The following is a 26,934-nucleotide window of genomic DNA, read 5'->3' as shown; positions in this document are numbered from 1 at the left end:
GGAGGGAAAAGAAGTGAGTCCCTGCTTCTGCTCAAACACTGCTTTCCCTGGCCAAGAGCCGAACTTCCCAGCATCTCCCAAGGCCACTTCGGGACAGGCCTCTGTGTCTTCAGAAAGGCCAACACTCTGTCTCCGGAGCTCTCGCCCCATAAGCTGTCACCGTACTCCAGCGAGAGCAAACTAAACCCCGAGGCCCTTTCCTCGGGGGATGCAGATCAGGAGGTGCATATCTCCCCAGTCAGGCAGCGCTCTGCACCTTCCTGTAGTATCTGTCCAGAATCACAAGCCTTGGCATGCAGAGCCAGAGGGGAAATGGTGCCAGCACTGGAAAGAAGGCAGCATGTGGGTCCCACCTGCAGCTGGAGGAATTTATTACTAAAGAGAAAATACATTGGAAAAGATTCCACAGATCCCAGATGTGACCACAGGGCAGGGAAGGGATCAAGCCACCCATGCTCCAGCAGATTAGTTTAAGCAGCCTAGAAATATGCAATTCCCTAACCTCTAGAAAATCTGTATTTTTACCTGAAATTCTGAAAGAACTGCAGATTAACTGTCACTGATTCTAGGTCAACCCTGTCAGTCTTCACCTCTCCCACCCTAATGCATTCTGGGGCTTGAAGTTCTTGCACTTTACCAGGAAAGTTCCGTAATGCTTTGAGCAAAGCATAGCCCTAGTGCAAAATGCCAGAGATGACCCGAGGCCCATCGGCAGCTGTGTAACACTTAGACCAGAGACAGGATAACCCTGCAAACCCATAAGAAACTCAGCTCTGCTGCAGCCCTGCATGGCTCGGTGCTGCATAGGTCATGTAGCGCTATAGAAATGTTAAGTGGTAGTAGTCATGGAAGAATGGGTCAGTGCCAAGGAATGGACCCAGGACTGAGAAAGCACGCGTGTACCGTAGCTTACATACCATGGATGCAAAGACGCGAGTCTCTCTCACGCTCTTTATCCCTCCTGTCCCTGAATGCCACAGAACTGTAGCAGAGTGCACCTGTTCTTTGTCTGAGCCTCTCTCGACTTATCAGGTTAATTCCTTGGAAAGGTTCTCCACCACCCAGGTTAATGAATCTTTTACAGGTTTTCGCTTTCAGATCCCAGCTTGGTATAATGAGTATCCCATGACATCAGTGCGTAAACATTACTACAGAACAGGCATTTCAGTCTTTTATAATCCGGCAAAACCCTCGGATCTGATTCCACCTGTATCATTTGCCTTTTGGCCAAGTTTTCCTAGACTGTAATAGTGGCACTTGATACCCAAAGAAAAACTGCTGCTGCTGTCCTCAGTATAACACGGGGGGGGGGGGGGGGGGGGGGGGGGGGGGGGTGGGGGGGCGGGAGTTCAGCCTTTAACCAGCGAGACACCTGTGGCCTTCCTCATCACTATGTCCAGGCCCCTGTCATCAGTCAGACAAGTCATGAAAGGGCAACTGGGGCACAGCTATTTTCTTTTGGGAACACTATAGATGGCTTGGGGACAGCTGCAAGATAGAGAGCTGTTACCTGCAAGAGTGGAGGAGTCAGGGATGGGTGCAGGGATACACACACCTGTAGGAGTGGAGGGGTTGGGGATGGGTTCAGGGATAGACTATCGCCTATAGGAGTAGAGGAATCAGGGCACGGGTATAGGAATAAAAGGTTGTCATTTCTAGGAATGGAGGGTTCAGGGACAGAGAGTCTGTCATCTGTAGGAGTGGAGGAGTCAGGGAATGGGTGCAGGGATACAGAAACTGTCACTTGTAGGAATGGAGGGGGGTCAGGGATGGGCACAGGGATACAGAATTTATCACCTCTAGAAATGGAAGACAGGGATAGAGAGTCTGTCATCTGCAGGAGTGGAGAGGTTGGGGATGGGTGCAGGAATACAAAGCTTGTCATTTCTAGAAATGGAGGGCTCAGGGATAAGGAGCCTGTCATCTGTAGGAGTGGAGGGGGTCAGGGGATAGGCACAAGGATACAGAACCTGTCATCTGTAGGAGTGGAGGGGGTCAGGGGATAGGCACAAGGATACAGAATCTGTCATCTGTAGGAGTGGAGGGTGTCAGGGGATAGGCACAAGAATACAGAACCTGTCATCTGTAGGAGTGGAGGGGGTCAGGGGATAGGCACAAGGATATAGAGCCTGTCATTTGTAGGAGTGGAGGGTTCAGGGGATAGGCACAAGGATACAGAGCCTGTCATTTGTAGGAGTGGAGGGTTCAGGGGATAGGCACAGGGATACAAAGCCTGTTACTTGTAGGAGGGTCAGGTAATGGGATGCGATATTTATTGTTTCCTTTCTTGTAATTTCCAACCCAAAGAGTTTCATCCAGTCCTGGGTTTTCCCATTGCATGGAATAGAGCACAGCAGGGACTGGACTGGCCTCTTTGGATTGACATGAGTGAGATGTCAACCCTACTCCTTAGTTCCTGGTGTCCTTTCACTGTGCAGTGCTTAAATATGTAAAAGTAATTTTCGGACTGAAAAGCTGAGAAGACATTACAGGATTACCCCGAGTCTCATTTTTATGTGATTTACTGATGCCCTCTCAGTTTCTATCAGGTCCTGCTCATGTTAGGGATTCAGAACCAGAAAGCCCCCAGTGTAGTGACTGGAAGCCAATGGGACCTTTCCCAGGACCCCAGTAGTCCTATCTGTATGTTTGCATTGAGCTTAGAGGTGCTTATTAAATCCATGTCAGATTGAAGATTCTCAAGCCGTTTGGATTTTCCAGTATGGGCTGCGTCCTTGTACCTGGCAATTATTCTAGGGCAGTCACATAGGCTCTGATGATGAGACTTGACATAATTATCTGCCAACAGAAGTGCTAGCTTTCAGGATAGAAGTGGCACCATCATCAGCTAATACCCCATGCCACTGGGAGCCATGCAGGCACTGGCAGAACTTTCAGGTGTGGATCAGATGAATTCTAGTTTGTTTCTGAGAAACATCACAAGTTCTGAGCTGGCGATGTGAATCAGGTAAACCTTATGCAGGGTATCCATAAGCATTTCCCAAGTGTGCCAAGAAGGGTTTGGAAAGCAGCGAGCTGGAGATCACTTTACACAGGTTTATTTCATGCCCGGCAGTGTAAGCTGATCGCTTAGAAGATTAAAGCCCAAGGGACAGTGAACCACCTTTCATGACTGGCTCTGAAGTCAGTAATTGGGAAGAGAGAAGCATTTTGGCTAAACATGAGCAATCATTACACGGTGTGGACAGAAATGAGCCACGGATGCCTGAATACAAGGTCATGATTCAGCATGCCTTGTCTATTCTGCAAGAGATGGTCCTTGCTGGGTGCAGAGACAGCCCTGCTGACACCTACATCACTGAGCCCCAGCTCGAGACTGACGACACCTGCAGCACTGATCCCAGCACCAGATACTCCTGACACCATCAACACGGACTCCCAACACCAGAGACTGCTGATGCCTGCAGCACTGATCCCAGCTCCAGAGACTGCTGACACCATCAACACGGACTCCCAACACCTGAGACTGCTGACGCCTGCAGCACTGATCCCAGCACCAGATACTCCTGACACCATCAACACGGACTCCCAACACCAGAGACTGCTTACACCTGCAGCACTGATCCCAGCTCCAGAGACTGCTGACACCTGCAACTCTGAGCCCCAGCTCTAGAGACTGCTGACACCTGCAGCACTGACTCCCAGCTCCAGAGACTGCTGACACCTGCAACACTGACTCCCAGCTCCAGAGACTGCTGACACCTGCAACTCTGAGCCCCAGCTCTATAGACTGCTTTCACCTGCAGCACTGACTCCCAGCTCCAGAGACTGCTGACACCTGCAACTCTGAGCCCCAGCTCTAGAGACTGCTGACACCTGCAATTCTGAGCCACAGCTCTAGAGACTGCTGACACCTGCAGCACTGACTCCCAGCACCAGAGACTGCTGACACCTGCAGCACTGATCCCAGCTCCAGAGACTGCTGACACCTGCAGCACTGACTCCCAGCTCCAGAGACTGCTGACACCTGCAGCACTGACTCCCAGCACCAGAGACTGCTGACACCTGCAGCACTGATCCCAGCTCCAGAGACTGCTGACACCTGCAGCACTGACTCCCAGCTCCAGACACTGCTGACACCTGCAGCACTGAGCCCCAGCTCCAGCTCCAGAGACTGCTGACACCTGCAGCACTGAGCCCCAGCACCAGAGACTGCTGACACCTGCAGCACTGACTCCCAGCTCCAGAGACTGCTGACACCTGTAGCACTGAGCCCCAGCACCAGAGACTGATGACACCTGCAGCACTGACTCCCAGCTCCAGAGACTGCTGACACCTGCAGCACGGAGCTCCATCTCCAGAGACTACTGACACCTGCAACTCTGAGCCCCAGCTCTAGAGACTGCTGACACCTGCAGCACTGACTCCCAGCTCCAGAGAGGTTGACACCTGCAGCACTGATCCAAGCACCAGAGACTGCTGACACCTGCAGCACTCACTGCCAGCTCCAGAGACTGCTGACACCTGCAGCACTGATCCAAGCACCAGAGACTGCTGACACCTGTAGCACTCACTGCCAGCTCCAGAGACTGCTGAGCACCTGCGGTCCTTACACAACATTGTGTCTGGCAGATTTGAATAAAGAGCAGTCCAGTTGCCAGCATAAGAATAAGGTGCATTTAATATAATTTTATTTTACATAACATAATAAAATTTCTCTTTGTGAAAAAATGCTACTCACGGTATCAACTGCTCATAAAAGAAAGAACAGATCAAAGCTCTTCAATGGTTTCAATTGCACCCTTTTGTATCTCTTTGAAAGTCACTGACAATATTTTCACAGCTCATTCAATCTGTCTGTCTGTCTGTCTCTATATATACATGTACAGCGCTGGTGCGACCTTCAGCCTTGCACCCTCCTAAATTCACTTTCAGAACTGTAGGCTCCCTCCCAGAATGGCCCTGTAAAACCATATTTAATGTATTTATTTATTCAGTCTTATGTTCTGCTTCTCCCAGCATTTCATTCAGAGCAGACTACATCATCAATACATAATACAATATAAAATATATAGTAACATATATACATAATATGAAAATGTTTCAGGAAGCATGTCACAGTGTCTGATGAAGGTATCTTTTCTGATTTTGGGGGGTTAGGCTGCAAATAAACTCAAGAAATCCACCCCGCATTGGCTACAGATGATCTCTGAAATGGCCGGCTGGGCTGAGCTAGGATGTTTTCCTTTCTACTCACCCTATTAAAAAAAAAATGTCAATAGTGACACAAGCTCCCTCCATTACCAGAAGCTTTGTGAAGTAACACAAAATCCTGCAAAAGAAGACACTCAGTCAGAACCTTTATAGCAAACCTGGCATACCATAGCAGCAGCTGCTCCTCGGTGCCCCCCAGAAGCTGCTGCCCTAGGCAACTGCCTAGTTTGCCTAATCGTTAAGCTGGCCCACGTATAGACACACATGATGCCAACGTTTACAAAAAATGTTCTCATTTGAGTGAGCCAAAATCACATGATTTAAAACTTTTATCTTGGAAGAAGGCAATAAGCCACTTTCGGGCCTATACAGTAAAAATCGCGGGAGAGCGGGCAAGCGCCCGCTCTCCTGTGCACTCAATACAGTAAAGTAATTTATTTAAATTAGGGTCCGGGGCAAAAAAAAGGCGCTAGGGACACTAGCACATCCCTAGCGCCTCTTTTTGGCCAGGAGCAGCGGCTGACAGCGGGTTTGACAGCCGACGCTCAATTTTGCCAGCATCGGTTCTCGAGCCTGCTGACAGCCACGGGTTTGGAAACTGGACGCCGGCAAAACTGAGCGTCCGGTTTTCAACCCGCGGGCCCATTTTAAATTTTTTCTTTTTTACTTTTTTTTAACTTTTGGGGCCTCCGACTTATTAAGTCGGAGGGTGCACAGAAAAGCAGTTTTTACTGTTTTCTGTGTACTTCCCCGGCACCGGCAGAAATTAACCTTTGGGTAGGCACTAATTTCTGAAAGTAAAATGTGCGGCTTGGCTGCACATTTTACGTACTGTATCGCGCAGGAATACCTAATAGGGCCATCAACATGCATTTGCATGTTGCGGGCGCTATTAGGTTCGGGGGGGTTGGACGCGCATTTTCGACACGCTATTACCCCTTACTCAATAAGGGGTAAAGCTAGCGCGTCGAAAACGCGTGTCCAATCGCGGGTTAACAGTGCGCTCTGCCGGAGCGCACTGTACTGTACCGGCCTGTTTGGAAGGTGAAAGGTAACGCAAGGAGTATGTCAGGGGTTCCTTCCCTCTCTCATTCAGAATCTGACTGCCCACTCCCCACCCCCAGGAGGGTGCAGGGCCCAACAGTCTCCCAGAGCTGAAGGAAGAGGTAGATCTCAGGGGCCCTAGTGTTTGTCATTAGATAGTGAAAGTGTCTGTCTGCATTTACTTTATGAGAGCGAGAGCAACTTCCCTCCTCAGAGGCACAATAAAGAGCTTCCTTTCAGAATCAAACAGAATGCAAAAGAATGCAGCATTAATTCTCTCTCTTCTGAATAGAAAACAATGACAGTGAGCGAGGTTTAGAATGCACAGACTGACAATTAGTCCCCAGAGAGCTGCAGGGCACAGCCCCTATAAATGATGCAGCACTTGTGCTATCAGCAGCAGATAAAGCGAGGCTGGCAGGCCAACACGCACAGGGGCACTGTGGCTGATCGTGGCATCTTTAGAGGCATAGACCTTTCGGCTCTTCAGTGGCTGGGGTGGGCGGAAGTTGTTGATCATTTTCACACTTCTCTCGCTGGCAGCAGTAAAATAAACCGTGTCCACAAACACCCTGAGCTGCAGCAGGACAAAAGGCAGGAGTGGCAGATTAATTTTCATACTCAAAGCAAGACTGCAGGCTGGCATCATACCTTAGCCCAGGACACAAATTCCAGATGGCACTGTGAAGCCCTTGCATTACAGGCACAGGTGCCCCCTTACTCACCCACCTCACCACTGAGTGGCTGTTACTTTTGCAGAATTAAAAGCAGGATTGCCCCTGGCGCGGTGCTGGTTTCACCGACCGGTTGAAGGTGCCACTAGCTCCCCATCTGGGTTTGAGGCATTGGGATATGGGGTGATTACTGTGGGCGTAGAGAACATGGGATGAGGAGTGACAGGAGGGGGCGGGGTGATTATTGCTGTGGAAGTGGAAGATGAGGGGTGAGGAGTGACAGGAGGGGAAGAAGGTTATTACTGTGTAATATGAGGGGTGAGAATTGATAGCAGGTGGGGGAGGTTATTATTGTGGAGGATAAGGAGTGAGGAGTGACAGGAGGTAGGGGAGGTTATTATTGTGGAGGATGAGGGGTGAGAATTGATAGCAGGCGGGGGAGGTTATTATTGTGGAGGATGAGGGGTGAGAATTGATAGCAGGTGGGGGAGGTTATTATTGTGGAGGATGAGGGGTGAGAATTGATAGCAGGCGGGGGAGGTTATTATTGTAGAAGATGAGGGGTGAGGAGTGACAGGAGGTGTGGGAGGTTATTACTGAGAAGGTTGAGGGGTGAGGAGTGACAGGAGGTAGAGAGGTTATTACTGTGGAGGATGAGGGGTGAGAATTGATAGCAGGCGGGGGAGGTTATTATTGTGGAGGATGAGGGATGAGGTGTGACAGGAGGTAGGGGAGGTTATTATTATGGAGGATGAGGGGTGAGGAGTGACAGGAGGTGGGGGAGGTTATTATTGTGGAGGATGAGGGGTGAGGAGTGACAGGAGGTAGGGGAGGTTATTATTGTGGAGGATGAGGGGGTGAGGGGTGACGGGAGGTGATTATTGTGGAGGATGAGGGGTGAGGAGTGACAGGAGGTGGGGGAGGTTATTATTGTGGAGGATGAGGGGTGACAGGAGGTGGGGGAGGTTATTATTGTGGAGGATGAGGGGTGAGGAGTGACAGGAGGTGGGGAGGTTATTATTATGGAGGATGAGGGGTGAGGTGTGACAGGAGGTGGGGGAGGTTATTATTGTGGAGGATGAGGGGTTGAGGTGTGATGGGAGGTTATTATTGTGGAGGATGAGGAGTGAGGAGTGACAGGAGGTAGGGGAGGTTATTGTGGAGGATGAGGGGTGAGGAGTGATAGCAGGCAGGGGAGGTTATTACTGTGGAGGATGAGGGGTGAGGAGTGACAGGAGGAGGCGGGAGAGGTTATTACTTTATTCAGCTATTGTTTGTCATATAGTGACTTTTGAGATGTAGGCACCAGGGCAGGTCCTACATGGGTGCGAGGGGTGAGGGCAAACTCCTCAGTGTTGAGGAAGAAAGGCGAGCAGCAGTGTGTGAACAGCCTCTGAATGCAGCTCCTCTGTCAGTGCCTTGGAAATGGCAAGTTTGGGGCCCCTTTGAGTGTGGAGCTGGGACTTGCTGCCAACTCCCAAGGCCATCCTGGGTCTGCAGAACCAGAGCTCCCCAATTCTCTTCATGGTTGCTATCGGCTCTGTGGTGCAGCCCTCAACAGCACCAAGAGCCCTTCTGCCTGCCTCACCCCAGGAGCACTACTAGGGCTTCTGAATTCTGTAAGAGGCGCAGTCGCTTCTGTCAGGAGGTGGGGAAGTACCTAAAGGACATTCCTAGATCCTGAATAGCCGAGCATCCTAGGCCAGGAAGAATTCCATTTTATGCTTCTAAAGTTCACTTCAGTTCAATACATTTTCTTGGGGATTAAGGCAAGTCCCTAAAAGCCGCTCTTAGTAGCTTCTGAATGCTTTCAGGCTGGTGACATATACAAACATGGCTGTACCTGAGCACGGCTGATGGGAATCGGGTCTTCAAACAATGTCCAGATAACTGACTCAGCACAGTCGGGAGTGGTCAGGGAGCCCTGGTAACGGTAATACCTGGAAAGCTTGTCCATCCCAGGGAGGAGACTGTCCAGGCGAAACGTAGATGCCAGGTCCACAAAATTCCCTACAATACACAGAGAGAAATGGCCTGCATTTAGAGCCACAGAATTATACACAATCACAAACAGTGTTTCTGGAACACACAGAGAGGAGTGACCTATGGGATCACACAAAGAAAGCATCCCTGAAATACACAGAGAGGAGTGACCCGTGGTCAGGACACTGGGATCACACAAAGCATCCCTGAAATACACAGAGAGGAGTGACCCGTGGTCGGGACCCTGGGATTACATAGAGAAAGCATTCCTGAAATACACAGAGAGGAGTGACCCGTGGTCAGGACACTGGGATCACACAAAGCATCCCTGAAATACACAGAGAGGAGTGACCCGTGGTCGGGACCCTGGGATCACACAAAGAAAGCATCCCTGAAATACACAGAGAGGAGTGACCCGTGGTCGGGACCCTGGGATCACACAAAGAAAGCATTCCTGAAATACACAGAGAGGAGTGACCCGTGGTCGGGACCCTGGGATCACACAAAGAAAGCATTCCTGAAATACACAGAGAGGAGTGACCCGTGGTCGGGACCCTGGGATCACACAAAGAAAGCATTCCTGAAATACACAGAGAGGAGTGACCCGTGGTCGGGACCCTGGGATCACACAAAGAAAGCATTCCTGAAGTACACAGAGAGGAGTGACCCGTGGTTGGGTTCGTGCGATCACACAGAGATAGCATCCCAGAAATACACAAAGAGGAGTGACCCGTGATTTGGATCCTGGGATCACATAAAGCATCCCTGAAATACACAGAGAGGAGTGATCCGTGGTCGGGACCCTGGGATTACACAGAGAAAGCATCCTTGAAATACACAGAGAGGAGTGACCCATGGTCAGGATCGTGGGATCTCACAAAGCATCCCTGAAATACACAGAGAGGAGTGACTTGTGGTCAGGATCGTGGGATCTCACAAAGCATCCCTGAAATACACAGAGAGGAGTGACTCGTGGTCAGGATCGTGGGATCACACAAAGCATCCCTGAAATACACAGAGAGGAGTGACCCATGGTCAGGATCATGGGATCTCACAAAGCATCCCTGAAATACACAGAGAGGAGTGACCCGTGGTCGAGATCCTAGGATCTCACAAAGCATCCCTGAAATACACAGCGAGGAGTGACCCATGGTCAGGATCGTGGGATCACATAAAGCATCCCTGAAATACACAGAGAGGAGTGACCCATGGTCAGGATCATGGGATCTCACAAAGCATCCCTGAAATATACAGCAAGGAGTGACCCGTGGTTGGGACTCTGGGATCACACAAAGCATCCCTGAAATACACAGAGAGGAGTGACCCATGGTCGGGACCCTGGGATCTCACAAAGCATCCCTGAAATACACAGCGAGGAGTGACCCATAGTCAGGACCCTGGGATGACACAAAGCATCCCTGAAATACACAGCGAGGAGTGACCCATGGACGAGACCGTGGGATCACACAAAGCATCCCTGAAATACAGAGAGGAGTGACCCGTGGTCGGGACAGTGGGATCAAACAGAGAAAGCATCCCTGAAATACACATGGGATGAGGGGGAGAGAGAAATGCTAGGCAGGGGTTGAGGGAGGAGGGAAATGCTAGGCAGGGAATGGGGAGAGAGAGGGAAATGCTAGGCAGGGGACGAGGGAGACAAGGAAATGCTAGACAGGGGATGGGGAGAGAGAGAAATGCTAGACAGGGGATGGGGGAGAGAGGGAAATGCTAGACAGGGGATGGGGAGAGAGGGAAATGCTAGGCAGCGGATGGGGTGGAGATGGGGATGCTGCTGAGAGGGTAGGTGGCAGAATCTGATAATGTTGTTTTATTATCCTTGCTTCTGTCCACCAAATAAACTCCTTTATTTACCTGGAAAAGTACGGCATCATTTTTTTCCACTGATTTTCTCCTGTTTTGGTTCTTATCATACTAAACCCTGATAAGTTCTCAGGAAAAATAAAAAACATTAACAACCAAAACTGAAGGTGCCTGTGTATATGCTACACATTTCTGGCATGCAGTGAGAGATGGTGGTCATGGCAGGGATCCTGTGGTCTTCCTGCTACCCTTCACTGTCCCTTATCCCATCCCCTTCTCAGAAGCACCACAGCACGGGGCTTCTCAAACCTGTCCTGGGATCCCACAATGAATATGCATGAGAGACATTTCATATACTGCATATTCTTTATGGATATCCTGAAAACCTGTGTGGCTGTGCAGTCCCCAGGACAGGTTTGGGAAGCCCTGCCATACCATGAGGAGAGCAGCAAATATTCACCTTCATTGGGCACATTCTTCAGCCCGGCCAGGATAGTGTTATAATTTGGGTTATCAGCCTCTGCGACCTAAGAAGGAACAAAATGATTATGCATGGTGTGATAGAGCGCCAGTGCGGTCCCGTGTGATGCTAGCAAAGCTCCAGTGTGGGACAGGGAGTCATCTATCGGGACAGTGATTAACTGGAAACCAGGAGAGTGGAAGCAAAATCCTGTTTTAGCCACTGACACTCCCCGTGACCTTGGGGAAAGTAAGCTCTTCAGGGTAGGGATTCATTGTGCCTCTATGTGATGTGTTATGAAACCCAGCAGGACCCCTGAGAGAGACCAGGACAAATAACACTGGTGCCTTGCTTTACGAATCACGATAGAAACCCGCTGCATACATGGACATAAATAAACATACTGTGCACATAGATAGGTAATACAAAGACTTGTACATAGCTGGCAATCTTTGAGTGTGCTCACCCTGAGATTGCAGGGGGCTGGGTGGGGGGGGGGGGGGAGAGAAGGAATAATGTTATCAATTCTCTCTATTTCACTTCCTCCCCCTCCCCCACCACTACTTTTCCACCTCCAGGGATGATCCTAAATTCTTCCTCTTCCTCCCTCCTTGACACCAGCAGTCTCTTTTACGCTCTGATTTGCGGCCCCTCACTGTCCTCAGCTGAGTCCCTCAGCCTGGAATCACAGCTGAAGACCGCACTTTGTGTGTCGCAGCCTCTCTCCAGTTTCTCCCCGTATGCTGCCTGCAGTGCCTGCCCCAGACTCGCCCCTCTTCTCCTGTTCCCTGCACGCTTCCTGAAAGGGACTGACTGGAGGAGTAAACAGAGAGGTCTGGCGCTTTCTAGTGTTTCCCCCAGAGACCCAGCAACTGATGCAAATTCCCTGAGTCTCCAGGTGAAATCCAGGAAGCTCCCAGATATGAACATGACACAGACACTTACACAAGGGTTCACATACTCAGCATACCGTGACTAAGAAGCCCAGGACTGCCAGCCCATGTGGATCCTTCTTGGCATCTGTGATCGATCGGTATTTGGCATTCAGGTGAACAATGTGCAGCTGAAAGACAAGGGATGGACAGGTGTCACCCACAATCCTTTGGGCCTGCACAGATCCTTGGCAACAGCATGCACTTTCCGCCCCTGCGACCCCCCGGCTTTACATATGACTTCTTCACATATATAGATGCTCAGAAAAGCGTGCGCTGCACCTGCCTACCTCCATGGGGTACTGTTTGCCATCCACGGTGTGCTCTGAGCCATTGCCCTTGGAGCTCCCCCAGTGGAAATGGAACTGTAAGGCCTGGAAGGTGTTGGGGAGTCCGGCTCCACTGATATTGATGTATCCCATCACTGTCTCTTCTTCCAGACGCACCAGCACTGTGGATCCATACAGGCAGCACGGAGGGGGTTAATAATGCAGCACAGCACAGATAAGCAGCAGCTATGGACGGACCACGTCTACCTGCGGCCACGCTGTTTCCTTGGTCTGACGTGGAGTTTTAAACATCGAGGGCCCCACTAAGCCAAACTTTGCCCCACGTGACAAGCCCAGGCGGCTGAAGCCCTTCAGCAGGTCACAGCTTGACCATCGCCTTCAAAGGGGTGAACGCTTCAGCTTGTTTGGGGAAACGCTGGTTTTAGTGTAGGTTTCTTCTTTGGTAGCTGGATGCTGAGATCCCAGACATTTTGGGGTGATGTAACTTTAGGTTTACAATCACTCTGTTAGAAAGGGGGATTGAAAGCCAAGGGATACTGGGGGTGATTGTCTTTAGATATTAAGGTCCGTATTCAAAAGCATCTAGCTGGCTAATTGAATATTTGGGCACATATCCAGCTAAATTCTAGCCAGCTAATAAGTTAGGTGCCTGGAATTTAGCTGTATAAGTTAGGGGCGTCCCAGGGGCATCACTTAGCCGGCACAGCCAATTCTGATATCCCGGGTTAGCTGGCTTAAGTCTGCTTGGGCCACAAAGCTATCCTAAAGTTAGCCAAATAAACTGATCTGGATAACTTTAAGCTAGCTGGATATATTCAGCGACGTGGTTGCGCCACTAATATACAGTGCTAGTTAACGGGATAAATTTAGCTGGCTAGCGAGCAGAGCCGCACAGCAACTGAGTACGGAGCGCGTTGTTTCATGTATTTTCCTGTATCATGATGTAAACCGATCTGATATGGTTTTTACCATGAAGGTCGGTATAGAAAAGTGTTAAATAAATAAATAAATAAATAAATTTTTGCATTGCTTTTTATATTTGGATTGCATTCTGTATGTGTGTATTATTGTGACTTGCTGTAAGATGGATAATACACGAGGGAATAAAGGAAGATAAAATGTAATACAGCCCAAAGCAGTATACTACAGCGCAATAACACAGTGCCCAGGGCTTACAAACCCAGCACCACACGAGAAGCTAAAGACAGCACAGCTGGAAGATGCTGATAACCCAGAGACACCGCTTAATCTGAGGGGTTAATTACCCAACAAAACACTGGGTACAAAAGCAACAACACAGCATGGGGCATTACTAAACCTGTGGAGGCTAAGCCGCATATATAGGGACTTATGTGGCTAAGTGGCAGCCACTGAATATTCAGCTATGTTCAGTGGCCACCACATAGCTGGAGAAGTAGAGAGCCGTATATCTTGGGGGCAGGCAATGGGTGGATCAAGGCAGGACAATTTCCAGATAAGTGCCCATATTCAGCCTTGGTCAGACCTACTCAATAGCAGGTGTAAAGTTATCCGGATATAACTTATCTGGCTAACTAGAACTTATCCAGTTATATTCAGCAGCATGGCCATGCTACTAAAAATCCCTTGTAAGTTATATCCGGATAACGTAGATAACTGGATATCCTTGAATATTGGGCCCGTAATGTATGCAGTTCTGGGACTGGTGGGTTTTTTATAGCACCGGCTCTTTATAAGGCTGCAATGTTCCCTCTCAGCACTCACCTGAGTGCCCATCATTCATAAGCCTCCATCTGCCAGGAGGGGCTATGTCGTATCCCTGGAAGACCATATCGCCCAGCTTCTGGCCCCTCTGGATCTGGGTCCTGTCTATGTTAACAGGGGACTGGTTCTCTCCTCCGCAGTTGTGGTTAATATCCTTCCAGTGAACTGGGCCTGTGGGCAGAGAGGTTATTGCAGGTGCACCACGTGTGATGTGATTATAGATGAACGCACATCTGTCACACATATGTACAATGCGTGCGCAGTGCAGGGCACCTCCTGCTTTATTCCCTGGCCCTAAGTTCCAATTGCAATTCATCATTTACCCCCCTTGTGCTTGAATCCCTCCCAGTGTAATTAGATGATCATAATGACGATAACGGTAATGCTAACATGGCTGTCCCTCCCTCCCTTTTGGAGCACAAACTGTAGGCCTTCCATCCCCGCGGTGGCTGCCCGTCTATTTCTGTTTGAAACAAGATTATTGGTGGTGGATTTATGGTAAATGATCAAAGCCTTCCCAGGGTGGGGGGGGAGGAGAAGGGGAAACGCGGTCATTGATCCCAAGTCCCCATGGTTATAAATAGCCCCTCCAGCTGCCAAACTCGCACACTGCCATGGCAATCCCCAACCGCAGCTGGACTGCTAAGTGCCAGCACAGCCATTAGCTGCTCCCCCCTGCTTCTTCCCCAGCTCGCTATTAATATTAATGAGCAGACCTTGCATAATTTAGCAGGATTCCCTGGCAGGGGTGGGGCTATATTTAGCTTGCACCTGTGACGTTTATTCTCTTTGTGCTCTTGACCGGAGGGTAAACCCCAGCCCTGCAGCACAGGAACGTGGGTCTCGTTCCATGTGGAAGCTGCAGGGGAGCCAGCAGAGATGTTTGCCCTCTCTCACTGGCCCCCGATCACCGCTGGTAGAGGGCACTTCTGGCACTGCGAGATGTTATTTGTAATTATTATGTTTATATGCCAGCAGATTACACTCAGATACTGCAGGTATTTCCCTATCCTCGAAGGGCTCACAGCCGCTTTAGACTTGAGGCAATGGAGGGTGAAGTGACTTGCCCAAGGTCACAAGGAGTGGTAGCAGGATCCGAACTCCGGCTATCCTGCTTCTTAGCCCGATGCTCCTCTAAGGCCTGGGCAAGGGAGGGGGAGACAAGGGGTGCGCTCTCTTTATCAGTCTTGTGTGAGGAGCAGCCAACACGCCGTCGCCAGTGCAGACAGAGAACGTGAACATTTACTGCCAGGATCTGCTGAAGATGTGGAAGGGAGAGAGTGCACAGTCCCTTAGCTGAGTTGCCTCTGCAGGGTCTGCCTGTAGTGAAGTGCAAGCAGGAGCTCCCCCCCCCCCCTTTACCCCTGACCTCAGAGGGGCAGTTTCCTTCTGCAAGCTCTTCACCCCCGACTGCAGGGACACCGCCAGAACCTCAGCTCTGAACGGGGAGGGACGCTGCAGCACACAGCCAGTACCGCACTAAGAAGGAAAAGCTGCCATGCAGCTCCTGTTCCTGCAGCTGCAGCCTGCCCCCACCCCCGGAGCAGCAAACGCTTGCTTAGAAAGGAGGGAGAATATTAAGCAGGTGCCAATCCCGGGGAGATGAGCCCAGCTTGCCTCCTGCATTCTTAAACCCTGCCTCCTGGGGACAAACTCAGCAAATGAAGCTTCGTCTTCACACTGTGTGGTGTCCAAACCCTCGCGGAATATCTGTAGCCTAGAATATTAAATATTCAGTATTGTTTTTCTGATTGCCGTGTTCGTTTTGTTTTAACCACTGTGCATGTTGTATTGTTAGCCACCTAGAGCTTTGGCACAGGCAGCATATGAATGCCAATAAATAGAAAGATAAACACGTGGCAGCAGAAAAACACCCTGGGACCTCTCTAGCCAGTCCATGCATACCAAGTGCTCAGCTTTCCAATGCCTCCCTCTCCCTTAGAGATCCACTGTACTTATCCCACACTTCCTTGAATTCTGATACTGTTCTACACCATCTGCACTGGGAGGCTGTTTCACGCGTACAACACCTTTCTGTGAAGAAATATTTCCTAAGATTACTCCCGAGCCTACCCCCTTTCAACCTCATCTCATGACCTCTCCATTGAAAGAGACTCCCCTCCTGTGCATGGAAACCTTTGAGATATTTGAATGTCTCTATCATAACTCTCCTATCTTGCTTTTCCTCTAGGGCGTACATGTTTAGCTCTTTAAGTCTGCTTTACAAAAAAGGCCATTTTAGAAGCCACCCTCTGGACCAGCTCCATCCTGTTTATATCCTTTTGAAGGCGCGGTCTCCAGAATTGCGCACAGTATTCCACGTCAGGTCTCACCAGGGACCTATACAGGGGCACTATCACCTCCATTAACTCTCCCTATGCAGCCAAGCATCTTTCTGGCTTTTACCATCGCTTTATCCACCTGTTTGGCCACCTTAAGAACATCAGATACAATCACTCTCAGATCCCATTCCTCCTTTGTGCTTAGAAGAATTCCACCTCCAATAATGTGCCACTCCCTTGAGACTTTGCAGTCCAAAAGCAAACACCAGGAACAGGAGCCTGGCAGTGTCTCTGCCCCATACTGGCAGTGACTTTGCTGTGATATAATCAGTGCTGTGCTGCCAAAAAGCCTTATCAAGGGGCTTGGATTGTTCCATTTGCTGAGAACTGCCCCACCCTACATTCTGTTTTAAAATAAAATTATTTCTTAAGGAACTTCTGAAAGTCTCTCCAGAGCATCACAAGATAGGTCTCTTTAGTAACAGGTTGGCAGCAGCTGTGCCGCACTCCCAGCAGAACTTCTCTACTCACCACAGCTCACATCCTGTGAGTCGTAACACCACTGACCTGCAGAACAGAGAGGACATGAGAGTTAGGTGCACCCAGTCAGGGTCAGAGATCACCGTTATCTCTATGGCGTCAGTGGCATCCCATGCTTTGAGTGCCTTGTAACACTAAACACGCCCTATGTCCCTAGAAACATTGTAATATTGGACAGAGTTCAGTAAAGTAAGGGAAGGTGCAATTTTCCATAGAATAGGAATTTCAAAAGACAAGAGATCAAGATATAAAGTTGCAGGAAGGAAGGTAGAAAGGAAACATGAGAAATACTTCTTTGCTGAGAGGGTGGTAGATGCCTGGAATTGCCTAGTTAGTAACAAGCACAAGTGTGACAGAATTTAAACATGCTGGGCACAGGTGTGTGTGCAGGGGAGGAAGAACAGTTTAAGGGCAGGTAGGACATGGGATGGCAGGGTGGGGCTTGAGTATTTGCTGAGTCATATGGAGCTTTACAAGACTAAAGAGGAGAAAATACAAGTCAGTGGGGCAGAGTGGCAGAATGCAGGCTTCCAAGAAGACTGGGGTAACCTGCATGGAGCGATCAAGGTTACAACTATAACAGAGGCATGGCTTAATCAAACTTCCAAGAAGACTGGAGTAACCCATATAGAGTGATCAAGGTTACAAGCATAACAAAGGCATGGCTTAATTAAGCTTCCAAGAAGACTGGGGTAACCTGCATGGAGCGATCAAGGTTTCAAGCATAAAAAAAGCATGCTTAATCAAGCGTCCAAAAAGACTGGTGTAACCTGCATGCAGCGAACAAGGTTACACCCATAACAGAGGCATAGCTTGTTCAAACTTCCAAGAAGACTGGGGTAAATTGCATGGAGAGATCGAGGTTACATCCATAACAGAGGCATAGTTGATCAAACTTCCAAGAAGACTGGGGTAACCCGCATGGAGGTTGGAGTAACACACCTGGAGCAATCAAGCTTACATTCATAACAATAACCATAACAGGGGCATGGCTTAATCAAGCTTCCAGGAAGACTGGGGTAACCTGCATGGAGGGATCAAGGTTACAACCATAACAGAGGCATGGCTTAATGAAGCTACCAAGAAGACTGAAGTAATCTGCATGGAGCAAAGCTACAACCATAAGAAAAGTATCACTTAATCATGCTTCCAAGAAGACTGGGGTAACCTGCACCGAGTGATCAAGGTTATAACCATAACAGGGGCATGGCTTAATTTTATTTATTTATTTAACAGTTTTTTATACCGACCTTCATAGTAAATAACCATATCGGATCGGTTTACAGTTTAACAAAGGGAAAACTAGAGTAATAATCAAGCTTCCAGGAAGACTGGGGTAACCTTTATGGAGGGATCAAGGTTACAACTATAACAGAGGCATCAAGCTTCCAAGAAGACTGGGGTAACCTGCACAGAGCAATCAAGGTTACAGCCATAACAGAGGCATGGCTTAATCAAGCTACCAAGAAGACTGGAGCAATCTGCATGGAGCAAGCAAAGTTACAACCATAACAAAGGTATCACTTATTCAAGCTTCCAAGAAAACTGGGGTAACTTGCACCGAGTGATCAAGATTACAACCATAACAGAGGCATGGCTTAATCAAGCTTCCAAGAAGACTGGGGTAACCTGCATAGAGTGATCAAGGTTTCAAGCATAAAAAAGCATGCTTAATCAAACTTCCAAAAAGGCTGGGGTAACCTGCATGGAGCGATCAAGGTTACACCCATAACAGAGGCATAACTTGATCAAACTTCCAATAAGACTGGGATAAATTGTATGGAGTGATCAAGGTTACATCCATAACAGAGGCATGGCTTAATCAATATTCCAAGAAGACTGGGATAACCTGCATGGAGCAATCAAGGTTACACCAATAACATAGGCATGATGTAAGCTTCCAAAAAGACTGGGGTAACCTGCATAGAGCGATCAAGGTTTCAAGCATAAAAAAAAAGCATGCTTAATCAAGCTACCAAGAAGACTGGGGTAACCTGCACAGAGCAATCAAGGTTACAACCACAACAATGATAACAGAGGCATGGCTTAATGAAGCTACCAAGAAGACTGAAGTAATCTGCATGGAGCGAAGTTACAACCATAAGAGAGGCATGGCTTAATTAAGCTTCCAAGAAGACTGGGGTAACCTGCATGGAGTGGTCAAGGTTACGACCATAACAGAGGCATGGCTTAATCAAGCCTCCAAGAAGACTGGGGTACCCTGCATGGAACGATCAAGGTTATGACCATAACAGCTTAATCAAGCTTCCAAGAAGACTGGGGTACCCTGCATGGAGCGGTCAAGGTTATGACCATAATAGAGGCATGGCTTAATCAAACTTTCAAGAAGACTTAGGTTACCTGCATGGACTGGTCAAGGTTACAACCATAAGAGAGGCATGGCTTAATCAAGCTTCCAAGAAGACTGGGGTAACCTGCATGGAGCGGTCAAGGTTACGACCATAACAGAGGCATGGCTTAATCAAGCCTCCAAGAAGACTGGGGTACCCTGCATGGAACGATCAAGGTTATGACCATAACAGCTTAATCAAGCTTCCAAGAAGACTGGGGTTCCCTGCATGGAGCGGTCAAGGTTATGACCATAATAGAGGCATGGCTTAATCAAGCTTTCAAGAAGACTTAGGTTACCTGGATGGACTGGTCAAGGTTACAACCATAACAGAGGCATGGCTTAATCAAGCTTCCAAGAAGACTGGGGTAACCTGCACAGAGCGATCAAGGTTACACCCATAACAGAGGCATGGCTTAATCAAACTTCCAAGAAGACTGGGGTAACCTGCATGGAGCGATCAAGTTACGACCATAACAGCTTAATCAAGCTTCCAAGAAGACTGGGGTACCCTGCATGGACCAGTCAAGGTTACAACCATAACAGAGGCATGGCTTAATCAAGCTTCCAAGAAGACTGGGGTAACCTGCACAGAGCGATCAAGGTTACACCCATATCAGAGGCATGACTTAATCAAGCTTCCAAGAAGACTGGGGTAACCTGCATGGAGCGAGCAAGGTTACGACCATAACAGAGTCATGGCTTAATCAAGCTTTCAAGAAGACTTAGGTTACCTGCATGGACCGATCAAGGTTACAACCATAACAGAGGCATGGATTAATCAAGCTTCCAAGATGTCTGGGGTAACCTGCATGGGGTGGCCATGATTACAACCCTAACAAACAAAATGAACTGATATTTCTAATAGCCTCACTATTTTTTGTGGCCATGTGAATTATTACAAACCTTTTTGGTAAGACATGGAAAGGGATCTGGATGTAAGAACCAAAGAGAAAAATGACAAAGCCTAGAATGTCCTAAGGAGGAGGTGGAAAGGCAGTGCTGTAATGGAATTTAAATCTTCTTGAGATAATCAGGATAAGCAGTGGTTGGAACAGGGTGAGTGGTCGCAGGTCAGGTAAAATGCATGGAGAGGTAGGGGTGGAGGCTGGGAACTGCTAGGGACAGCTAGAGAGTAAGCAGTGGTGGAACATGGTTAGGAGGTCAGGTAAGAGGCATGGAGAGGTGGGGGTGGAGCCTGGGAGCTGCTAGGGACAGATAGAGAGTGAGCAATGGTGGAACATGGTTAGGAGGTCAGGTAAGAGGCATGGAGAGGTGGGGGTGGAGCCTGGGAGCTGCTTGGGACAGACAGACAGAGAGAGAGCATTGATAGAACAGGGTTGGGAGGTCACAGGTCTGGTACTGGAAATTTATATCCACTTCTACTGAAAGAGGTAGAGAGGAAGAATCTCAACTGGGCAGATTGGATGAGCCAACTGGTCCTTATTACCTCAGGAAATATTCAGCTCACGTCATACTCCTCACTCTCCTCCAGTCCCCATTCCCTCTCACTCTTTCCTATCTACTCTCCTCCAGCCCCCATTTCCTCACTCTTTCCTCTCTACTCTCCTCCAGCCCTCATTCCCTTTCACTCTTTCCTCTCTACTCTCCCCCAGCCCCCATTCCCTCTCTCACTCTTTCCTTCCAGTCTCTGTTCCCTCTAACTCTTTCCCTCCACTTTTCTCCAGTCCCTGTTCCCTCTGTCACTGTTCCCTCTCACACTTTCCTTCCAGTCCCTGTTCCCTCTCTCACTTTTTCCCTCCACTTTCCTTGTCCCTTTTCCCTCTCTCACTCTTTCCCTCCACTTTCCTGCAGTCCCTGTTCCCTCTCTCATTCTTTCCCTCCACTTTCCTTGTTCCTGTTCTCTCTTTCCCTCCACTTTCCTGCGGTCCCTGTTCCTCGCTCTCTCTTTCCCTCCACTCTCCTCGTCCCTGTTCCCTCTCTCTCTCTTTCCCTCCACTCTCCTTGTTCCTGTTCCCTCTCTCTCTTTCCCTCCACTTTCCTTGTTCCTGTTCCCTCTCTCACTCTTTCCCTCCACTTTCCTGCAGTTCCTGTTCCTTCTCTCACTTTCCCTCCACTTTCCTGCGGTCCCTGTTCCTCTCTCTCTCTCTCCCTCCACTCTCCTCGTCCCTGTTCCCTCTCTCACTCTTTCCCTCCACCTTTCTCCAGTCCCTATGCCCTCTCACTCTTTCCCTCCAGTCCCTTTTCCCTCTCTTACTCACTCTTTCTCTCCACCTTTCTCCAGTCCCTTCCCTCCTCACTCTCTCTCTCTTCCTTGTAGCATTGTGTGTGTGGTGGGGGTTGGGAGGAGGGATGGGTGTCACAATCCTCTGGAGGTGACTGCTCTCTCTCTCTCCTCCTGCACTTGTATAGAAAGCTTTTGACGGCTTTGCAGACTTTCCCCCGCCCTGGCTTTTACTGTTGAATAGGGACTTGGGAGGATTTAAGCTTCCTTTGTTCTGCACGTAATTGAGGCTGTCTCTGCTTTGGGACAGTTTGAATCTTTGGTATTGATTTTGGGTTGGGAAAATGCAGGATGTGTACAGTTCCAAATCATCCTCTGGTTTATGGATCTCTAGCAGGGTGAGTGAGGAGCAGCGTTTTATACACACACACCCCTCCTCTGAGAGGAATACATCAAGCTGCAGCCTTAAGCTGGACAGCAGCAGGCTACAAGAATACAAGGACGCAGGTCTCCCCAAACCCCACATTATTTGCATAAGGGTCAGACTCATTACTTTCCTTATAAAGCAAGACTTCAAGTTCCAAAATCCAATAGATTCCATTTCTTGTTTTAATGAGTTTTACATTGCTCTGTTGCTTCTAACAGTGTCATTTAGTCTATGTTTATTTTATGTTGTAAACCACCCATAAACTGAGCCTAAGCAGTCTACAAATCGATTAAATAAATAAACAAACAAACAAACAAACAAACAATAATCTACCTCTGTAAAGTATATATTTAAATATGTATATATGTAATCTACCTCTGTAAAGTATATATTTATTCCTTTCTATTCTTGTCTCCTTCATCTCCCAGTTTCAACGACCTTGTTATATTGTAACCTTTTGCCTCTTCTGCACTGGTTAAAAAGAACAAAGTTATTACACACCCCTGTTATTTGTAAACCGGCTTGATATGATTGTATCATGAATGCCGGTATAGAAAAGCCTTAAATAAAATATAAATAAACAGATAGAAGGGATGTGCAGTTGGAGTTATCTGAAAACTTTCAAGTGGTGCCATTTGATTCAGCTCAGGCTGGGGAGGCTGATCCAGTTCCGATTGCTGCCTCCTTTGCATCTCTGCCCTTGTGCGCCCTGCCCAGCTTACAAGACCGTCCTGGACCTAGACTGGGGCAGAAGCAGAACTGGCGCAACTTTTCAGGTGAGACCTTTACTCCTCGCACCCCTGGCTTCTCCTTATCAGCGTTTAGATTGCAATTTACTCTGGAAATGGGGGGGGGGGGGGGGGGGCTGAAAGTCACAGAAAGCTTTTCCCTTCTTGTGTCTGCCAGAGCTACTCGTCTGTCACCTCATTAATAACCTGGCCTGCCTCTCTGAATTAGCTTTCCACAATCCCAGCATGGGTGGGTGGCGGGGAAGGAAAAGGGAGGGAGAGGCCTGCAGACTGAGTTGGGCCGGTGGTACCGGAGGAGGTCTTTCTCTGTCACGTTACTATGTGTCAATGCTCTACGCAGGACTTGAAAGCACAGAGTCCGACAGAAATAAGAACTGAAAGGCCCAGGTACCAAAGAGCCCAGCCAGTCTCTGGCTTTTTCCTCAGTTCTTTCCTCTTAAGGATGTTCTGTGCTTATCGAGGCTTTTTTTTTTTTAATTATGTTATTCTATTTACTTTCACCATCTTCTCTGGGAAATGAATCTGCCACCTTTGCATGAAAAAAATGCTTTCTAGTGTTAACCCTGAGCCTATCCCCTCCTTCCCCTGAAAATGGCATGCTTTTTCTGCATTACTTATTCCTTTGAGGTATCTCAGTGTCTCAGTCTCTAATGCCCTCCTTCTCAGCTGGAGCTTCCAGACTCACTCTCATCCTTCAGGCTATCACAAATGCCTTCTGTACCAGACCCAAGAGTGCCACAAACCAAACCATACCTGAGCCCTCCCCACATAGCCCTCTGCAATACAAGTCAATAAAACACAAATCTTGTAGGCAGGGTGTTGGCAAGCTCTCTGTCTTGAACTGGGCACACTTTGTTGGAGAGTTACACTCCTTGCATTGCAGGCAGAGTGTGGAAAAAAAATGTTTCATGCTAGACTATCACAGAGATACACTGCCAACTGCATTTATTTTCAGTCTGCACCTGAATCAGCCGATTGTTACCTCTGAAAGAGAAGGGACAAAGATACCTGCAGATGGTCTTTATTGTTTGTTCCATATGATGCAATGAGATAGAAGGGACACAGATGCATGGGGATGGTCTTTATGGCCTGCACCATAAGATACAATGAGACAGAAGGATTACTGATGGCTGGGGATGGTCTTTATTTCCTGAATCTTTTAGGCCTTTCTCATTTCAGACACAAATGAGAAAGCTAAAGCAATATTCTCTTTCTAATACCAGTACCTTATATAAATAAAGGTATTGATCCCTGTGTTAAAGTTTTAGTAACTCTCCAAACCAGAGTAGATTATTTATTTATTTAACAACTTTTCTATGCCGGTATTCGTGGGTACATCTTATCGGTTTACAGAGAATTTACTGAAATACATGGAACAGGGAGGGGGAAACAGGGGAGCAACAGGAAGACCAAAATAAAGGGGAGAATGTACAAGTTTAAAGTTTGCAAGATTAAAGGGAAAAGGAGAGATATTGGAGACTTCTAATATTATTAATGGAGAAATTCTGTGATTTAAGAGAGATGCCGTTGGACTTTCTCCAGGTAAATGAGGTGGTTAGGAGGGTGAATGTCTAAGAACTGCAGGGAGGCAAGGGGCACTGAGAGACAGAGGTTGACAGGAGACATCTTAGCCTTACTGCGTGCCATGAAAGCTGCTGTAAAAGCTTTGACATCACTTTAGTCTCTTCATAGTATTACAGCAAATAGAAGAGACTTAAATGGAAAGGATGCGAAACAGAGATTTTCTGCAGTCTGCACCAGCATAGTTTGGTCTTTAATTCTTTGGCTTTCGGGCACTGGCTTCCCACACAATGAGAGCTGACAGTGCTTTCCAAGATTCCTGCATCCTTTCCTATAAATGCAATCTTATTAGGCAGGGTGAACAGTCACTGCTGGGGAGAGCAGAGCAGAGCTTATTCCCTGCACTAGGACAAGGAGACAGAAGAGCTGGCAGCAGGCATGGGATGTTTGCATTGCCTGAATGTCTGACAGCAGAAGGATTTCACAACGCCAACAGGCTCCTCCACCTTGGCTGTCTTACTGTCCCATTACAAGACTTTCCAGAACTTATCCTATTAAAATGACAAGGCTGCAAGTCCTCTTGGGGCTAAGAGTTTGCCTCTAGGCTCGACGGAGAGAACAGGGAAAGAAGAGCACACTTACCTGCCCCGGCTGCTCGCCTCAAGACCATTGGGAGGGTGAAGAAAGTTAGGAAGCTTCCTGGTGCTTTCATGCTGTCCAGTGATCGGCAGCCGGAAAGAGCTGAGGTTTACGCATCTAGGGGGGGGATCCCTGCCCCACCCAAGAGACAGCACTGAGAGCTGCACTTCCTCCTCACACAGCAGCTTACAGGACCCACGGCCAAGAGCTCCTCTCCAGCTCCCAAAGAAGCCAAGGCAACTTCTCAGCAGCAGCAGCCTCTGCACGGCTGATAAATATTCAATGGTTGACGGGGGGGGGGGGGGGGGGCGGAAAGTTTAACTCTTTCCCTCCAGTGGCCTCTAGCACTGACCACGCCAACCCCATCCCTTAACCCCTAGCGAGGAAAGGAAGGCTGAGGGGGAGGGAGAGCTGGGAAAGGGGACCCAGTGGAAGGGGTGGACGGAGGGAGGTAGTGGAAGAGGAGGAGGAGGAGGAGGCAGGTTTGCAGTCGGCGCTTACCAGGGACGAGTTGCGCTCTGCCAGCAGTATTAGGCGTCTGCATGCCTTGATCGCGTGGGGTACAGGACCCCAGCTCCCCTCAATGTCAGAAAAACCCTTACTAGGGGCTCTGAAAAAAAATGCAAGGAAGCTGGAAAGGGTGCGCCCCTGCGTGCTTTCCGACGAGCTTGGCTAACTTCTTTCTGCCCATTGCCCTTGCTGTGCCCCCCACCCCCCACCCCAGCTTCCTGCTCACCTTGACCACCTCAAGGCACCTGCGAGAGCAGCGGAAAGGCCTTGGCCATCCTAGGCTCCAGCCCCCCCACCTCACATCCTCCTTGGGGGCAGGGAAGCTGCCCAAACCTGGGAAGAGCTGAACGTTTCTTACCTTCAGCTTTGAGGTGGAGATGACCCCCCCTTATAACTTATTTATTTTATTTATTTAAAAACTTTTCTGTACCGTTGCTAAGTTAAATACCGTCGCAACGGTTTACATGTAGGCACATATGCAATGTAGGTAAAAGCGTACTATAGTACATTCTAACAGGTGCCGTCAAAGGTTCGGTTACAATATATCATTAGACATAGTCATTTAGCAAAGTAGTTCATGACCAATTGTACCAAGGTACTTACACCGGTAGTTTTATTACACATAGTATCATAGTTATGGTTTACTGTGGTGTGGAGTTCATAGACTAATCTACTGTATAGATTTAACATTAAACGCAATGTATTAAATTTGCAAGCGCTTTTTCGCCCTCTTTCCAAAAGCTTTCTTTTCTAACTCCCAGTTTTGCTCTCGATTCTTTTTTTTTTTTTTTTCCTACTTCCCTGTATCGAAGATGCTGACGGTGCCTCCAACGGAAGCAATAACCCAGGGAGCCTCTCCCATTGCTCTATTGTGACTTTTATTAAACAAAAGTAAAGACGAGCGCTTACGTAACAAAGCAGAGCCCGTGACGTGCTGAGACCTGCATCTGCCGGAGATGGACTAAGACAAGCTGCAGGAGAAGGGGGAAGACAACAAGCTCCGTGGGAGGGAGCCGCCTGGTTCCTGTGACCTGGAGTTAAACTTCGGGCTTCCCATGAATTGGTGAAACGCCAGTGGCACGCAAGTTTCCGCTTTCTTTTTAAAATAGCCCAGGAGATGAAGCCTCAATACTAGACTCCAGATTTCATTATGATCCCTGCTATAGGAAAAAATCACATAATTTTCACCATAAGTATGTTGTCCAGTTGTTCCTAATCCTGCTCAGATAAGAGTTAGTTTTTTTTTAAATTTGTTTATTCGACAAAAACCATAAAGTACATATTATATGTCCAATGGCATCTGCTGTAAACACTACATTTGCATTGCATAGAATAGTTTGTCACCATTAAACCTCAACAAACTGCTAAACAAACAATGGAACTGACTGCTCTGGCTTATGCAAGTGTGGATCATTATTTTATTATTATTTTTCCCCATTCACTGCCTCGCCCCCCTCTCCCAACTAAGGTCAAGTAATCTTCCTACAGAACTGTATCATCTGAGTCTAAATTCAGTCCCCAAACAATTACATTCCACCCTCCCACCAAAAAAACCTCATCTCTAAAAACAGAGTTTATAAGCAGTAAGGTAGTGCATGTCTTGACCTAG

The 26,934-nt window shown here is 48.3% G+C and overlaps 1 protein-coding gene across 4 annotated transcripts; it reads right to left on the bottom strand.

Moving 5' to 3' along the window:
• Positions 1 to 6,081: 6,081 nt before the first annotated feature.
• On the bottom strand, positions 6,082 to 26,591 carry LOC115073307 (carbonic anhydrase 15-like). 4 transcript variants are annotated; one of them, XM_029571622.1, is made up of 9 exons: positions 26,235 to 26,591; positions 22,282 to 22,377; positions 16,936 to 16,971; positions 14,123 to 14,293; positions 12,380 to 12,540; positions 12,128 to 12,220; positions 11,158 to 11,224; positions 8,737 to 8,903; positions 6,082 to 6,796 (listed from the first exon to the last, which is right to left on the bottom strand). In XM_029571622.1, exons 2-9 carry the CDS (start codon positions 22,325 to 22,327, stop codon positions 6,587 to 6,589), a joined length of 951 nt encoding a protein of 316 aa, XP_029427482.1. In that variant the 5' UTR covers positions 22,328 to 22,377; positions 26,235 to 26,591; the 3' UTR covers positions 6,082 to 6,586. The 4 variants fall into 4 exon arrangements, with proteins under 4 accessions (XP_029427482.1, XP_029427481.1, XP_029427483.1 ...); XM_029571621.1 differs by lacking the exon at positions 26,235 to 26,591 and adding an exon at positions 24,819 to 25,111; XM_029571623.1 differs by lacking the exon at positions 26,235 to 26,591 and adding an exon at positions 24,819 to 25,111 and having other exon boundaries at positions 22,282 to 22,372.
• Positions 26,592 to 26,934: the final 343 nt, after the last annotated feature.

The sequence above is a fragment of the Rhinatrema bivittatum genome, chromosome 11, assembly GCF_901001135.1.
Source record: "Rhinatrema bivittatum chromosome 11, aRhiBiv1.1, whole genome shotgun sequence".
Taxonomy (NCBI): domain Eukaryota; kingdom Metazoa; phylum Chordata; class Amphibia; order Gymnophiona; family Rhinatrematidae; genus Rhinatrema; species Rhinatrema bivittatum.
This window is presented reverse-complemented; position numbering and strand designations above follow the sequence as displayed.